This window comes from Alosa pseudoharengus, unplaced genomic scaffold (genome assembly GCF_046254945.1).
Source record: "Alosa pseudoharengus isolate Yale_2024_CS ecotype anadromous, Long Island Sound unplaced genomic scaffold, YU_APseudo_1.1 YU_APseudo_1.1_scf_10, whole genome shotgun sequence".
NCBI lineage: Eukaryota > Metazoa > Chordata > Actinopteri > Clupeiformes > Clupeidae > Alosa > Alosa pseudoharengus.
The window spans coordinates 42004098-42021852 of NW_027468565.1; the positions used below are offsets into that span (position 1 = coordinate 42004098).

General features: G+C 43.3%; 1 protein-coding gene across 1 annotated transcript in view; it reads right to left on the minus strand.

Annotated features, from left to right (window-relative positions):
* Window positions 1-16598, minus strand: part of LOC143138975 (RNA helicase Mov10l1-like) — a 55907-nt gene extending 39309 nt beyond the window's left edge. Inside the window, exons 1-10 of the mRNA XM_076299487.1 lie at window positions 16508-16598; window positions 16075-16262; window positions 15718-15877; window positions 15513-15625; window positions 10261-10445; window positions 7374-7511; window positions 6770-7216; window positions 5649-5849; window positions 5053-5167; window positions 368-545 (exon numbers count right to left, since the gene is read on the minus strand). Coding sequence (XP_076155602.1) covers window positions 368-545; window positions 5053-5167; window positions 5649-5849; window positions 6770-7216; window positions 7374-7511; window positions 10261-10445; window positions 15513-15625; window positions 15718-15877; window positions 16075-16262; window positions 16508-16598 — 1816 coding nt within the window. The remainder of the gene's footprint in view (window positions 1-367; window positions 546-5052; window positions 5168-5648; window positions 5850-6769; window positions 7217-7373; window positions 7512-10260; window positions 10446-15512; window positions 15626-15717; window positions 15878-16074; window positions 16263-16507) is intronic.
* Between the last annotated feature and the right edge of the window lie 1157 nt (window positions 16599-17755).

A 17755-nucleotide genomic window follows, 5' to 3' on the forward strand; every position in this document is an offset into this window, starting at 1 on the left:
AAATCTAGTTAGAGTAGCTTTGACAGTTGGCAGACAATCATTTACAGTTAACAAATTCTGTAGACCTTTATTCAAAGCAATTTTAAAGCATTGGTTTATTTGGCATTAAAGCACTGTTCTTATTTAACAGATTTAAAGTACATACGAGTTCCCAGCTAATGCACCCCTAACCTTACTTTTCCCAAGGCTCTATTCTGCTGTGCGCCCCTAAGTAACCCAAGGCTCTATTCTGCTGTGCGCCCCTAAATAACCCAAGGTTCTATTCTACTGTGCGCCCCTAAGTAACCCAAGGTTCTATTCTACTGTGCGCCCCTAAGTAACCCAAGGTTCTATTCTACTGTGCGCCCCTAACAGGGCAGCTGCTCACCGATGAACAGGCTGGGCCGGCCCTCAGCCAGGCCAGGTACCTCCAGGTGCAGGTGGACGGCTCCCTTGCGGAGCAGCGCGCCACTGATGCTGAACTCCCGCAGCTCGGACTCGGCATGCAGCTCCTCCAGCCACAACAGAGTGGAGAAGCGCTGCTGCAGGTTGGCCAGGGACAGTGGCTGGGGAGAGAGGTCAGCAGGGGAGACGGGTCAGCAGCACCCAGGGGTGGACAGGGTCAAGGGGACAGAACCTAGACCAGGCAGACGCATTCCTTATCCACTTCAGTGTTTCTGTCTTGTCTCACACAGATGTTTTTTGCATTTCAGGTTGTTGAGTAGAATTTGTATATTCTAAATCTACTGTGTGTTATTATGACCGCCGCGCAGCGAAGCGGCGGTCATATAGGTTTAGTCAGATTTTTTTTTTTTTCCTTTTTCGCATGTCCAAATTTACGTCAAGGATTCCCGGGACACTGAAAGACCGGGGTAGGGCTGGGCGATATGGACCAAAACTGATATCCCAATATTTTGGGGCTGATTGGCGATATACGATATCGATACGATATTGATATTTCAAACAGAAAGAGCGAAGTGCTTCATATATTCACTCAACACAACAATTATGACAACACAGCCGGTTTTAATTATATTCATTTCAGACTGCTCTAACGGAGCTGTGCAAAAAAGTGTAAACAATACCAATAGGCATAGTTGCTCTGAGGGCTGTGCAAATAACAATATTCTGTCGACCCTGATTGGCAACACAGGCCTACAGCTTTACAACAAGAAAACAATAAAGGTAACACAAAACATAGGCTACCGTTAAAAGCCAATATAATAAACCAATTGGCATACAGATAGAGCTGTGCAAATTAGAAAAAGTAGGCTACACAGCACATACCTGTTTGTAAATATTTAACTGCACAAGGAGTAGGGCTGGGCGATATGGACCAAAACTGATATCCCAATATATTTTGGAGCTGATTGGCGATATACAATATATATCGATATTTTAAACAGAAAGAGCGAAGTGTTTAGTATTCACTCAACCAGCTTTAATTAGAATGATTTCAGACTGATCTAACATAGCTGTGCAAAAAAGTGTAAACAATAACATAGGCCTACAATAGGCATAGGCTACAGTTGCTCTGATAAAGCTGTGCAAATAATAAAAGACCAAAAGTTGACCATGACTGACAACGCAGGCCTACATTGTACTGCACAATGCAATATTTTGGGCACAAAATTATTGAAAACACCTGTAGTTTTGTCACACAATGCAGTTTTTTTACCCGTAAGGGTTTGATATGGCCTAGATGACAAGCAAATGTAGCCTAGACATGTTGCTATCAACAACAAAAATAGTTTTAAACAATTAGGCTACTTAAACAACGTAACTGAGTCACTAATCAAGAGTGTGATGGACGCTACCGTCGTTTTGTATGCGTTCATTTTTGCATGTTCCGGTTCGTAAGAAAAATCCCTATGCACGATTGAATGGGGTTTCAGGAATCATAAAAAATGATGCCCCTAACTGCTCGCGAGTCCCCGCGCGCATATCCTCTTAATAAAATCAGCGTGTAGGTTGTCTCCCTGAGGACTATAGATCTGCAAATGTATATCGCTAAACGCAAGCATTCATCAGTGTATTTAAATTAGCTAGGCTATGTACCAAAAATGACATTTTACCGTGAGTCGAAGAGCTGTAAACAGTGTTGTAACTTAAATCTGCGTGTACAAAACCGCTTGGAGCTCCAGTGGAATTTAGATTTCACAACGAGAATTCTCGCTCTAGCCGTTGATGTGCCGACGGAATAGGCATCAGCACTAACCTCTGATCAAGGTAAACAAAATCTGACTCAGTGTCCGTCATGTTTGAAAGTTTGTAGTGCTGCGAGGGAGAACGTGCACACGCAAGGGGCGCAGTTGAGCAGAGCTGCGGCTATCTGAATGGTCTGAATACAGAAGAGCAAGTGGCTTTGATAAAATGCCCCATTATTTGACATAATACCGGTATTACGATATTGTCTCAACTACATATCGTTTTCAAAAATATATCGGTCGTAGTCGTAATACCGATATATCGCCCAGCCCTAGACCGGGGTACACAAAACTTGGTGGGCATGTAACCACACATAGATAGCATGGAACCATCGTTTTTCGTTTTGATCTGTAGCCCCCCTGCTGGACTGGACCCCCCGAAAGGAGGGTAGGGCAGACACAGTTTTCTGTGAATATCTCGAGAACCGTAAGGTTTAGAAGGACCATTTTTTTTTGTATGTTGATCTCAAGGGGCCATGTCAACCAATTCAATAACCACTCATTTCATGTATAGCACCACCTAGTTAAACACAAAAAAGTAAAAATGAGGTGTTGTAATCGCAGGTATCTGTGACCTAACATAGTCAAAACTGCACGAAATTGGAAGTGTAGGATCATTATGACACCCTCTGAATGCACACCAAGTTTTGTGGAATTCCGTTCATGGGGGACCACACAATAAATTAATTTATGTTACTATATACCAACTGGCCTGTAGGCGGCCGGAGACAGTTTTCTGTGAATATCTCGAGAACCATAGGGCCTAGGAGGTCCACCTTTTTTTTGTATGTTGGTCTTAAGGGGGCATGTCAACCCATCCCATTACCACTTATTTCATGTATAGCGCCACCTAGTTAAAAATTAAAAAGCAAAAAATGAGGTGTTTTCATCACAATATCTCTGGCTGACATGGTCGAAACTGCACATAATTGAAAGTGTAGGATCATTATGACACCCTCCGAATGCATGCCAAGTTTTGTGTACTTTCGTTCATGGGGGGCCTTACAATAAAATAATTTATGTGTACATTTTTGTGACCATACACCAACAAGGATTCCTGGGACACTGAAAGACCGGGGTACACAAAACTTGGTGGGCATGTAACCACACATAGATAGCATGGAACCATCGTTTTTCGTTTTGATCTGTAGCCTCCCCGCTGGACTGGACCCCCCGAAAGGAGGGTAGGGCAGACACAGTTTTCTGTGAATATCTCGAGAACCGTAAGGTTTAGAAGGACCATTTTTTTTTGTATGTTGATCTCAAGGGGCCATGTCAACCAATTCAATAACCACTCATTTCATGTATAGCACCACCTAGTTAAACACAAAAAAGTAAAAATGAGGTGTTGTAATCGCAGGTATCTGTGACCTAACATAGTCAAAACTGCACGAAATTGGAAGTGTAGGATCATTATGACACCCTCTGAATGCACACCAAGTTTTGTGGAATTCCGTTCATGGGGGACCACACAATAAATTAATTTATGTTACTATATACCAACTGGCCTGTAGGCGGCCGGAGACAGTTTTCTGTGAATATCTCGAGAACCATAGGGCCTAGGAGGTCCACCTTTTTTTTGTATGTTGGTCTTAAGGGGGCATGTCAACCCATCCCATTACCACTTATTTCATGTATAGCGCCACCTAGTTAAAAATTAAAAAGCAAAAAATGAGGTGTTTTCATCACAATATCTCTGGCTGACATGGTCGAAACTGCACATAATTGAAAGTGTAGGATCATTATGACACCCTCCGAATGCATGCCAAGTTTTGTGTACTTTCGTTCATGGGGGGCCTTACAATAAAATAATTTATGTGTACATTTTTGTGACCATACACCAACAAGGATTCCTGGGACACTGAAAGACCGGGGTACACGAAACTTAGTGGGCATGTAACCTCACATGGATAGCATGGAACCATCGTTTTTCGTTTTGATCTGTAGCCCCCCCGCTGGACTGGACCCCCCGAAAGGAGGGTAGGGCAGACACAGTTTTTGTGAATATCTTGAGAACCGTAGGGCCTAGGATGACCAATTTTTTCTTTATGTTTGCCTCCAGGGGTCATGTTAACCCATTCCATGTGCACACATGTGCATAAACAGATACACACGCACACACATACATTCACAGTAATCATACGTATGACACATACTCACACAGTAGACATATGTACGCATGCATGCACATGCACAAACACACATACGCAGACAAACACACAAGCACGCACACACACACACACACACCCACACACATAAACATAAACATGTGCACGCATACATGCACACAATTCAAGAATTTCTCAGAATTATGAACAGGCAAGATGGGGGTGGGGTTGTATAAAATCAATTTTACATGTGAAATCTATGAACTAATCATGTTTTGGTACTTGTTGTCTAGCAGATACCAGTGAGAATTGAGTGTGGATAATGCAATTTAGTGAGACAGTTAGAATCATATAGGCCTTTCAGCGTGATTTATTTTTGTGGAAAAAATGTGCTGGACTGGGCGGCGGTCATATTTTGTACCGCTCTGCGGTACATCTAGTTCTGTGTGCATGCAGTCTTTCTATAGCATGCTGCTATATTAAGTGCACACAGCCTTTCTATAGCATGTCATTATATTACGTGCATGTGGTCTTTCTATAGCATGTCAATATATTATGTGCCCACGGTCTTTCTATATTATGTGCATGCGGTCTTTCTATAGCATGTCATTATATTACGTGCATGTGGTCTTTCTATAGCATGTCAATATATTATGTGGACACAGTCTTTCTATATTATGCGCATTATAGTCTTCCTATAGCATGCCGTTATTATTGTGTGCAAGACACAGAAAGGACAAACACTGCACCAGACCAACCTCTCCCAACTGGGGCTGAACCACCAGCACGTCATTCCTGGACTCCACACAATCACGAAGAGCCTGGGGCACTGGGTAGTTGCCCAAAAAGTTGGGCAAGTGCCTTTTTGATGTCCTGACAACAAAACACACAAATGTCACTATACATGCAAATGTCTCTCTCCAGGGTAGTGGCGGATAGGGGGAGAGAGAGAGAGAGAGGGAGAGGGAGGAGGGGATGAGAGAGAGAGAGAGAGAGGGGGGAGAGAGAGAGGGGGAGAGGGAGAAAGAGAGAGAGAGAGGGGGGAGAGAGAGGGGGGGGAGGGAGGGAGAGAGAGAGAGAGAGGGGGGAGAGGGAGAAAGAGAGAGAGAGAGGGGGGAGAGGGAGAGGGAGAAGAGAGAGGGGGGGGAGGGAGGGAGAGAGAGAGAGAGAGGGGGGAGAGGGAGAAAGAGAGAGAGAGGGGGGAGAGGGAGAAAGAGAGAGAGAGAGGGGGGAGAGGGAGAAAGAGAGAGAGAGAGGGGGGAGAGAGAGAGAGAGAGAGAGAGAGAGAGAGAGAGAGAGAGAGAGAGAGAGAGAGAGAGAGAGAGAGAGAGAGAGAGAGAGAGAGAGAACTGACCTCACTGGAGCAGGGGCCATGACCGTGCGCATGGTGGTCGGCTGCTGCTGCTGTTGCTGTCGCAGTTGGGAGACTGGGCAGTAGGGGGCACTAGGCAGCAACAGCTTCTCCTCCCTGCTGCTCACTGCCACCTCCAGGCGCCGCCCGATGGTGAAGGAGGAGAAGTGCAGCAGGAGCAGCTCAGCACAGCGACCCAGGCTCCTATTGGACAACGCAAATATGCAATATATAGACTTGTGCTCCTATTGGACAATGCAAATAAGCAATATATAGACTTGTGCAAGGGCAAGATCAGACTGAGTCATTAATCATTAGTACAGTAAGTCTGTTACACTGACTTAACCCCATTTTCATACAGAAACATTTAATTTCTAATCAGTTTCAATACTACCTGAGAAACAACACAAAACTGTTACTACATAGTGGGGATTCCAAGGGATTCGCCTTCACCTGGCGGCCAGAACGAGGCTACAGGGTACACTTGCCATTACACCTCAGTCCAGCAGATGGTGGTAATGCACTCCATTTGCAAACTATTATGCATGTGTGTGTGCGTATGTGTTTGGATGAACACTCATTAGTGTAGAATGTAAAAAGAACTGGTGTGCTGGTGACCTGTACTTATGTTTTACACACACACACACACACAGGCATCATTTCTAGCTAATAAATAAGTTTTAAATGTAGGCTATAGCCATTTAAACGCATTTTACCTGCTAGGCAGCAGCTTAGCCACATAACACGGATTCTCTGGCAGGTGCAATAGAAAGAAACAAAATTCCAGTGGATATTTCACATCTTATCAAAGACTGGCGTTAAGAGTGATGTTTTTGCCTCAAAAATAAAGCCAAGAACTTAAGGATTTTAACCCCATGCAGTGACATGCAGGTCTCTTTTGTGAAGGAACCCCATGCTAAAATAAAACTCTGTAGTCACAAATTTGATCATGTTAGTATGAATACATGTTGTAGTATGCGATTCCTACAGTGTAAAAAATTATACTAACATCTTGGAAACGTTGTAAAATGATTGAAATAGATTAAGAAAGCCACCACTATGGTCACTACTATAGTTAGATTGACTTTGATCCATTCTGATTTTCCAACAACACCATCACTCACTTTCCACGGCAGCCGACGGTCACTGAGCCCTTCTGTCCGGGCGCGATCTGCAGGTCTCTCTCCAGGCTGCGGGTGGCGCTCTTCTGCCCAGCGGCCTGCTGCAGCTCCTCGTACATAACATCCGAGCCCTCGGCGTCTCCGTCCACCTCGTCTCTCTGCAGCTGCTCTTCGTCCTGTACCCGTCCGGGGAAAGCGGGCAGTGGGCAGAAGCCGTAGCCCCCGATGCTGCCCAGTACGGGCACGCGAGCTCGCATGTAGGCTGTGTACGGGTTGCTTGGCACCTGGGGCCCGCCATTGAACATCCACATTTTGCCAGGCTGCAAGAGGGGCGACTTGCCATCCAGAGAGTTAGCCATGCTCAGGTCCAGGATAAAGGTGAACTGCTCTTGTGAATCCCAGCCAGCAAAATCACAGCACTTCAGCTGACGGGCTTCTGAGCCCTTGTTCCTACCACAAAGTACAGGGGAGCATATATACTTTTAAAAAAGCCATTACATCATGTCCTTGGTTTTCAAACTTGCACCAGGATGAAAACATTTCAAAGTGAGCCATCTAGATGAATAACATATACAGATGGTTAACTATTCAGTAATTCAACACTCACTCTATCCAGATCACAAGCTCTTTGCTCTCTCCTAACAGAAGATCTCCAAAGTCAGTGACCTCACTGACCACCAGGCCTTCTTTGTTCTCCAGCAGAGACTCCAGCTCTGCTTCTGGCATGGGCAGCGCAGGTCCCGCACTGTCACACCCAAAGAGATAGATAGCAAAGGTAGAACAAAGCCAGTAATATGTATGAAAATTAGGCATCTGGCCATCTTCTGCCTTTACTTCAATTTACTGGACAGATTTTACGTCGATCTCATTGCTCAGATTTTACATTCATATATCAAATGGCATTATCCAGCAAAATCATGAAAGGTACAGTATGTAAAGCGTCCGGTAGCCGACCGGTAGTGTGACAATGTGACATCAAAATTGCGTCATTTCCTCTGTCGCACAAGAAATTTCAGCTTCGTGCAGGCAGGTCGTGCACAGGAGATTTTTTTCAGATGCGCGCGACAAGCAGGATGAGCTTGAAGCCAAGATCAGAGAGCATGCGTGCCTCTACACCAGTGGTCCCCAAACTACGGCCCGCCACCTCATTTTGGGTGGCCCCCCAAAACATGTCCGTGGTATATAGCAACCGGCCCGCACGGGAGTACGACATCGTCAAACTATAACCTCCGCAATTTTCCCCATTCATTCTCTATGGCGAGTCTTAACAGTACACATTAAATACTCTTTTTGTCCACTGGTGGTTGTTTTGGCGCTGTTTCGCGTTTGCCATCAAAAACGGAATGAAATGTAGGCCTACCTGCAAACAATGTAAGAGGCCTATGCTGACTGCATCAGTGCTCAAAGTATTGTAAAAGTTTATCAATTAATTGTTAATAACTAACTAACTTCTATTCAAGTCATATTTCTGGGATTTTCTGGGATAATTATTTCTATTTTGTATTCACCCGTTCAAATATTCATACAAAGAGGTCACAAGTTCAGGTGAGTGAAAGTTAGAATGGTGGTCATTTCATTTCATAAAATTCTCATAGTTTGAGAACTTTAAATGTTCAGAGTTCACACATTTTTAATAAAATATACTTTTGGGACTCCCTGCTAATACTTTTGGGAATGCAAAAGTATTTTTATTAGTATTATTTAATTTGAGTTACATTTTACACTGATATGGCATGATGGCAATATAAACACAGCTAACAATGGTATTAAATTGCAATAGCCTATAGATTAAATGTAATGGAATATTCAACTAAGGTAGACTGCTGTTGTTTACAGCACTAAGCTATTTATGGTTACTGATATACTCCGAGTCTCTGGCCCTCTCTTAGAGCCAGGCATAGTAAGATGGCCCTCGGAAGAAAAAGTTTGGGGACCACTGCTCTATACAGACATCAACCACATTCAGGCATTTTTGCCTAGCCCACATCTTAAATAAACATGGTGTTTGAATAGTCAGTTTGAGAATAGAGGGAAATTAACCTGGCTGTTACCAGCGAGAGTTCGTGCAGTGTTTCCCATACATTGACTAATCTGTGGCGGTGCGCCATTAAATCAAAATCGGCCGCCACATATTAATATTCTATGTTTAATTTAATTTAAATTAAATTAAATATAAGATCAAATCCTTGCATTGCCATTGAGCTGGGCTATTTACGCACGCACCTTTCCTTACCCCGCCCCGCTCTCTCTCGTAGCCTGCTGCCCCTCCTCTGTGCATTTAAGAAAATATTCACGATTGTTGAAGGATTGTTGTTGCCACATAGAAGCATTGCATAGAAGACATCTGGCTAAATTGCTATTAAATCCGCTTAGCATCGTGACTATGCTGCGCAAATTTGTTCAAAACTGCTGCATTGAAGTGAACTCTGCTAAGGTCTTATCACAACATAGTAGGCTACATTGAAGAGACTAAACTAAGTTAAGTTATGCAATCAAGCAGTATCTCAAAGCTAACGTTAGAATACTGTTTGGATGTCGAATTTAGCATGCGCAGCCTACTTACAGCTGCTTGTTTCGTTGAAGGGCTAATTTTATTGACTGACACTAAATGTAAATGGAAAAGTGTTTTCCAAAATTCCAAAGTGCTCGTCCCAAGGAGAAGCACAACTATGTAGAAAACGTTATGAATTGCATCCACATCAGCAGCCTTTTAACTGTGTTACTCACAAACGTCTTATGTGAGGCACTCAATTAGACCTATACACTACCAAGACGATCTTAATACACCCCGCCCCCCCCCCACCATTGTCCAAGTCAGCTACCGCCACAAATTTAGTCCAATTCTGTGGGAAACACTGTCGTGGTTTTTAAATAGTTTGCTGGATAAGTTAATGAAGCTACCAGAGAGAGATGTAACACCCAGGACCCAGGACCCAGGGACATGCCAATAATCCAGCAAAAGGTAACAAAGATATTTATTTTCAACCAAAGGATATCTGCTAAGGCCTGAAAAAAATCTCTTTCCATGGATAAAGTAGCCTATCTATCTATCTATCTATCTATCTATCTGCACACAACTTGGAAACTAAATGGTAATGATGGTAGTTGTGAATAGCAGCAACGGAAGTCTGAAGTATCATCACAGAGGGTAGTTTTTACTGCCATTGAGGCCAATTCAGGAGAATATTGCAACTAGTGTCGCGACCACCACGCGCGAGTATAAATGGTTACGGCGCTCCCGTGACATCACATTGTCGCGCTACCGGTCGGGAGTGGCGAGTATGTAGGACACTTAAGGTAAGGTAAGAAAGGTACAAATCATATTTGCTTCTTAGATATTGTATCCATGTCCTTGGCAGCTTGCTCTTCTAGCTAGGTGTACACTCTGGGAGCAAGGCGTGGGTGCTGGGTGTACACTCTGGGAGCAAGGCGTGGGTGCTGGGTGTACACTCTGGGAGCAAGGCGTGGGTGCTGGGTTGCGTCTCCGTTCTCACCTGTGAGACGGGGCCATGCACAGAGCCCTCCAGCAGTAGAAGGACTGACTGCTCTCCACCACCACCACACTGACCAGGTCGCCCGGCCCAGGCCGGTACTGAGCGGGTAGCAGCAGCGCGTCCAGGCTGAAGAACACGCTGTCCTCCACCACGCCACTGCTGCCGAACACACTGGACACACGCACCTGAGCACACACACACACCATCTGAGATACTGTATTCTCTGGCAAAGATCTTGCATGTAGTTTACTACTTTGTCTCGACATACTAAGGCTGAAGGTAACAATCAGAAACGAAAATATATCACTCTGCAAAATGACAAAGTGCAGTAATTGGTTATGAGTATCACCTGCTACAGCCATGAATACTACACTTTTTACCGTCACATTAACATGAGTACTGCACTTCAACATGAATACTACACTTCTTACCGTCACATTAACATGAATACTACACTTCTTACTCACATTAACATGAATACAAAACTAGACATTCTAACACACCTTATATGTGATTTTGGGAACTCTGTGATGAATGGAAATGAAATATATGACGATCGAAAACTCAAGAAAACATTTTATCTGGACATTTTATCATAACTTGGTTGCCGCTTTGGGTCGAATCAGTTAGCGTGTTTCCATCCAACTCATGCGAATTAGTGATGCGCATCCGTGGTAATGCGCATAAATAAAATGCGTATTAGTCAGCGTTTCCAACACCTATTGATTCTAAGTATTTTGGGACACTTTGCCTATGTTGAGTGAAATGGACGCCTCTCTGCTGTCGGAATAGCCTAGGCCCTATAGGCCTAATTCATTCCTTCATTTTGAAAATATTTTGTTTAATATCGATTAGAAGGAGAAAGCGGAGAATGTTTATATTGCGCGATCGGGCCGGAGACCGCCATACACTTGGGAACGACCAAGGTCTCGGCAGTTTTTTTGTCAAATTTGGCACTTCACTGTAGAGCTTCATTTCTATCATGTCACGCGGGCTCAGGCTTGCGCGGTAGGCTAAATGAGCGGTCAGGTGATGCATTTCGGTTAGCTGCGAGAAAGATGCAGAAAAGGATGCTTAGGAGGTGAAACAGAGGCTGGCCTCTTGTGACTGGCGTTTTAGTTACACCGGCAAAGAAAGCAAAGTCTGAGGTGTGGAAAAGTTTTGATCATGTGCATAATAAGAATAAAATCCAAAGGATGCAATATTCTGTAGAACGACAGGGAATTCGTCGCTGATAAGGCATGTTGATCAAAGCTGTCAGTGCCCATCAGGATCACATCGTTTGTTAGGCTACAGCAACAAAATCAAACCCTGCAAAGGTGAAACAAATGGTTACGGAGAAAAAGTGTGTCAGCTTTCGCTGTAAAGACCTTTTAATATCGTAAATGGCGAGGGGTTTGAAAAGCTGGAGCAAGAACTATTTAATGTCGGGGCTGCGTATGGGAGGGTTCCCGCAAACTTCAGAATGCTGAGAGGACTTGGGCTATTTTATTTCTTTGTTCCAACTTCCAAGTGGCCTAGGCTACATTAGTCATGAATAAATGATGTCAAACGTTACTCATTCTTGACAAAAGGCAAAAGAGCTGCATGCGTGCGGACATTTGAATAATGTATGTATGTATGTCTACTGGCATGAGTAGTGTCTTGCTACTGGCATGAGTAAGTGCAGTGCATAGTTTGACATTGTTTGGATAAGAAAAGCTAAATATATCGTTATATATCGGTAAAAGAAGCACAAGTTGGCTTTCTCCGCTCTACCATAGCCACCATCTCACACAGCACTGCACGCATGACCAGAGAGAGGATAAGCGGAGATTTGGCAGCACTAAATCACGGTTAAAATGCAAGATGTTTGATTATCATCTCTGACCTTATGTTTGCTTGCATAAAATGATTACGCAGATTTTGCAACAACACGCCAACAAACACGGGTATGTAGTGGCTATTCAAAATTACACGAAAAGTATGTGCAATAAACTGATGCTTTGAATAGCCCAGGCTACATTGGACGTGAGACTGTGAATAAACAAACTACATTTCCGACTGCAAGGTCCCAAATTGAAACAAGCGATAGGCTAATGGTCCCGAACTTAACGTTTCAGAAGACGTGCCACACAGCTAGACAACAAGTGGCAGACAGAGAAACGTCACTTATGCTAGGGCTGGGCGATATGGACCAAAACTGATATCCGATATTTTGGGGCTGATTGGCGATATACGATATAGATACGATATTGATATTTTTCAAACAGAAAGAGCGAAGTGCTTCATATATTCACTCAACACAACAATTATGACAACACAGCCGGTTTTAATTATATTCATTTCAGACTGCTCTAACGGAGCTGTGCAAAAAAGTGTAAACAATACCAATAGGCATAGTTGCTCTGAGGGCTGTGCAAATAACAATATTCTGTCGACCCTGATTGGCAACACAGGCCTACAGCTTTACAACAAGAAAACAATAAAGGTAACACAAAACATGGGCTACCGTTAAAAGCCAATATAATAAACCAATTGGCATACAGATAGAGCTGTGCAAATTAGAAAAAGTAGGCTACACAGCACATACCTGTTTGTAAATATTTAACTGCACAAGGAGTAGGGCTGGGCGATATGGACCAAAACTGATATCCCAATATATTTTGGAGCTGATTGGCGATATACAATATATATCGATATTTTAAACAGAAAGAGCTAAGTGTTTCGTATTCACTCAACCAGCTTTAATTAGAATGATTTCAGACTGCTCTAACATAGCTGTGCAAAAAAGTGTAAACAATAACATAGGCCTACAATAGGCATAGGCTACAGTTGCCCTGATAAAGCTGTGCAAATAATAAAAGACCAAAAGTTGACCCTGACTGACAACGCAGGCCTACATTGTACTGCACAATGCAATATTTTGGGCACAAAAATATTAAAAAAAAAAACCTGTAGTTTTGTCACACAATGCAGTTTTTTTACCCGTAAGGGTTTGATAGGGCCTAGATGACAAGCAAATGTAACCTATGATGGCCTAGACATGTTGCTATCAACAACAAAAATAGTTTTAAACAATTAGGCTACTTAAACAACGTAACTGAGTCACTCATCAAGAGTGTGATAGACGCTACCGTCGTTTTGTATGCGTTCATTTTTGCATGTTCCGGTTCGAAGAAAAATCCCTATGCACGATTGAATGGGGTTTCAGGAATCATAAAAAATGATGCCCCTAACTGCTCGCGAGTCCCCGCGCGCACATCCTCTTAATAAAATCAGCGTGTAGGTTGTCTCCCTGAGGACTATAGATCTGCAAATGTATATCGCTAAACGCAAGCATTCATCAGTGTATTTAAATTAGCTAGGCTATGTACCAAAAATGACATTTTACCGTGAGTCGAAGAGCTGTTAACAGTGTTGTAACTTAAATCTGCGTGTACAAAACCGCTTGGAGCTCCAGTGGAATTTCGATTTCACAACGAGAATTCTCGGTCTATCCGTTGATGTGCCGACGGAATAGGCATCAGCACCAACCTCTGATCAAGGTAAACAAAATCTGACTCAGTGTCCGTCATGTTTGAAAGTTTGTAGTGCTGCGAGGGAGAACGTGCACACGCAAGGGGCGCAGTTGAGCAGAGCTGCGGCTATCTGAATGGTCTGAACACAGAAGAGCAAGTGGCTTTGATAAAATGCCCCATTATTTGACATAATACCGGTATTACGATATTGTCTCAACTACATATCGTTTTCAAAAATATATCGGTCGTAGTCGTAATACCGATATATCGCCCAGCCCTAACTTATGCTACCAAACACTGCTTTTGAGTCACATCGTTGCAAATGTCAAACGATCACAAAATGGCTTGTCTTTACTATCAGGAAAGTTATGCAATAAGCTAGGCCTATAGCCTTAACTCAAAACATTTGTTATGCCATTCTGATCTGTAGAAATCACATGCAGTCATGCCTAAATTCTGCTTACTGCACATTAATTATAGGCTATATATTATGATATTCAGTATACATTATTGAATGCTTAGCTGGAATGATGTTTTTCCCTATCATCCAATTGTTAAAGCAGGCATACCTGCGGGCATGTAATCGGGCTACAGGTTTTCTACAGGAATGGCATGTTTGAACGGGCACTGCACTAGTTGTATAAACTTGCGATGTGTGCCGATCGAGTTGTTGGCGAAAAATGTAGCGTCAGCAAAACAACTGTGCACCGAAGTGTGTATTCAGTTTGTTTTATTCTACGGAAACAAGCAAGAGAACACATCAAGTTGCCTAATGTTATAGGGAAGCGCCAGAGATTGCTGAGATTCTCTGAAGGTTACGTCACACGATTCGAATAAACCGTTTCCATCAACTTTATTCGCATTATACCGTATGCGCATCGAGAGTTAATCCACCCCCTCTAGCGAATCAAATATAGATGCGCATTAGGATTTTTGATACGCATTTCACGTGTTTCCAACCGGGATTTCTTATTCGAATAGATTAAATGCGCATTAGGAAGTTGGATGGAAACACGCTAAGTGACGCATGCACGTCAGGTCAAAACCAGGCCATTTTCGTGGGTCTATCACTAGGTGGCAGTCTCGCCAAGTCTCGCTGATCACTTCCCGGAAAGTTTACACAAGTAAGTAACAGGCAACACTTAATATTTCATGAAAGATGTTATATCTCCATTTCTAAAAAAAAAACAGCGATTTTGATGAAAACTAGCCACTTTCTCAGGAACAGAGGCGTGTAGAAATACACGGTTTGCACCCACCGAGAGCTTAAAGTCTCACCTTTAATCGAGCTATTGTATGTGGTCATAGCTATAACACAGAATATGCTGTGGCTGTACAAAAATCATCAACAATGGTCTAGATTGCTGGCACTCTAGGACAAAGCTCCCGAAAACAGCTTGGCATTCAATGAGTTAACATGAATACTACATTTTAACATGAATACTACACTTCTTACTCACATTAACATGAATACTACACTTTAACATGAATACTACAGTTCTTACTCACATTAACATGAATACTACATTTCAACATGAATACTACATTTCAACATGAATACTACATTTCAACATGAATACTACACTTCAACATGAATACTACACTTCAACATGAATACTACATTTCAACATGAATACTACACTTCTTACTGTCACATTAACAGGAACTGTGGAAGTGAAACCTGGTCTTATGAGGGACAGAGAAGCAGGTCTACACACAGAATAGTTTGCAATCTGAGGGCTCCAGACTGACCTGGTCGAGGCGGCGATAACGCAGCGGGGAAACCGTACGGGCCTGACTGGACCAGTGAGTGGGACTGATTATATACTGCGCTTGCACCCAGTCTCCCTTCATTGGTTCATAGCCTACAAAGAGACCAGATACGACAAATATGACCACCGTAATCTTTGCAACTTATACAAATGTGTGCTTGCTCTGGAGAACTGTAGTCAGCAACCTTCACACAATGCAGAGCGGGAAAAAAAGGTTGTCTGATTAATGAACCCTCCATCGCGGTCACATGAGGTCACTGTGCCAACCAGCGGTCGGAGCTTTTCAAAGTCGTTCTCCAGCGACACTTCTCCCATGTCTTCCCACGCATCAGCCTGGCGCTCCACCTGGGGAGGAGGGGAAACAGACGATCAGAAGATCAGCATCCGTCAAATTAATAAGAATAAAAAAAAAAAAAAAGATCAAAAGAGCATGCATGCTAACAAAACAATAGTCATACCCATAGAGATGACCATGAGCTCATCAGTAACACAGCCTGACCCCCCCCCACACACACACACACACCAAAGCTCACTCCACTCACCCTGATGGCCCTCCAGCCACACTGAACTCCGTCACGCACTGCTATTGCGCTGACAGCATCCCCCGCCCGTAGGGGCACCCCCCCCAGGACCTCTCTGGAGGTGAAGTAGATGGAGTCGTTGATCAGCCCGTAGTCCTGACACAGGCGAGTCACCACGCCTCCACGCACCTGTTGGATCTCCTCAGTAGCTACAGAATCAAATAAGGATTTCGTTCTTTTCTTCACTTTGTTTCGCAAAATTACCATGTACAACTCTTAGAGAGAGCTCTGCAAATGACAGGTATTGTGCAATCACTTCAGTTTGGTTAAAATGAATGAATGTTGCTATGACTCAACAGGTGTGATGAAGTTAGTGTGCAATAGCAATGGTTCTGAACGTTCAAACCGAATTGTGGAGAACTCGTGCTATTGCATAGTTAAGTTAAAGACAAACCTGTACCAAACTTCTCATCATCGCTGCCCTCAGCTCTCCTCCACAAGGGCCACAGTAGTTTGGATAACACAAATTGCACAGCTGTTGCCATGATAGAGGAATGCCTAGGATAGAGAGGTGACCAACCATCAAATCAACGAGGAACAACTCAAGCAAACTTTAGGTTTATCAGCATGGCCCACAGCCACGGGTATTAGCCATCTTTTTGGGCCGTAATAACCAAGACTTATATGCGTGGAAGTTTATAGCAAGTAGAAGAGCTAATGTTACTAACTTGAGGACAATTCTAAAGACAACTGTAAGACCTTAAAACTTAATCATATTAACACAACTCCCAATGATGGTTAATTAATGACATTAAATTAGGCAAACACTCCAGTTAAAGACAGCCAGACAACTCACACGTGTACGCTGGTATCCCACTTTTCTCACGTGCAGACTGTTTAGCCTAGCGTGCTTCCTTCACTGTGCTAAGGCAATCGTTACAAAAAGTCCTCGCAAGCTAAACTTCTCAAAAGATCCAATTTGGAGTTCAAGTCGAATTGTACGTTTCCAAAGGACAAATATGAATGCACGGTGTTTGTTACCACGCTAAACTCAGGTTTACGTAGGAAAATAATCTACTGCACATGCTGGTCAATCGTTGTCACTGTGGTGTCGACCTTGGCATCTGCTGATGAATGACGTCAGTTTAATCAAGGGATTCACTACATCGGTCTGTGTGATCTTTTCTGGGCCCAAAACACTGTAAAATATAATGTCCGAATTATCACCAACAGAGGGCGCAAGTGTATACATTTTTAAGGCTTTCAAAAATAAAATCACCTGGGCCGGCCATCCTAGAATAGGCGTACCTGCTATCATTATGGTTGTATTCTTTCACACAAACACGGGTATTTGTGGGCGTTTAAGGGCGTTTTTTTATGTAGTCAAAGTTTAGTTATTGTAAACATAATAATCTTACATTTCAGAATCATGAGTGCTCTTCTGAATGTTGATGCATTGCTTTGAGGGTGTAGTGAAGCCCCTCCAGACACTTTTGAAGATCAAAATATTTTTTTGGATAAACAATGGATTTTTGTTAGGCTGAATGTGATCAACAAACTATGTACAAATATACACTATATACATACAAGACAGACCCCGCAAGTCGCTAGGCTCACGCCCGCATGGCAGACGGGCTGCCCAGGTTGGTCCGCAAGTCGCTAGGCTCACGCCCGAATGGCAGACGGGCTGCCCAAGTTGGTC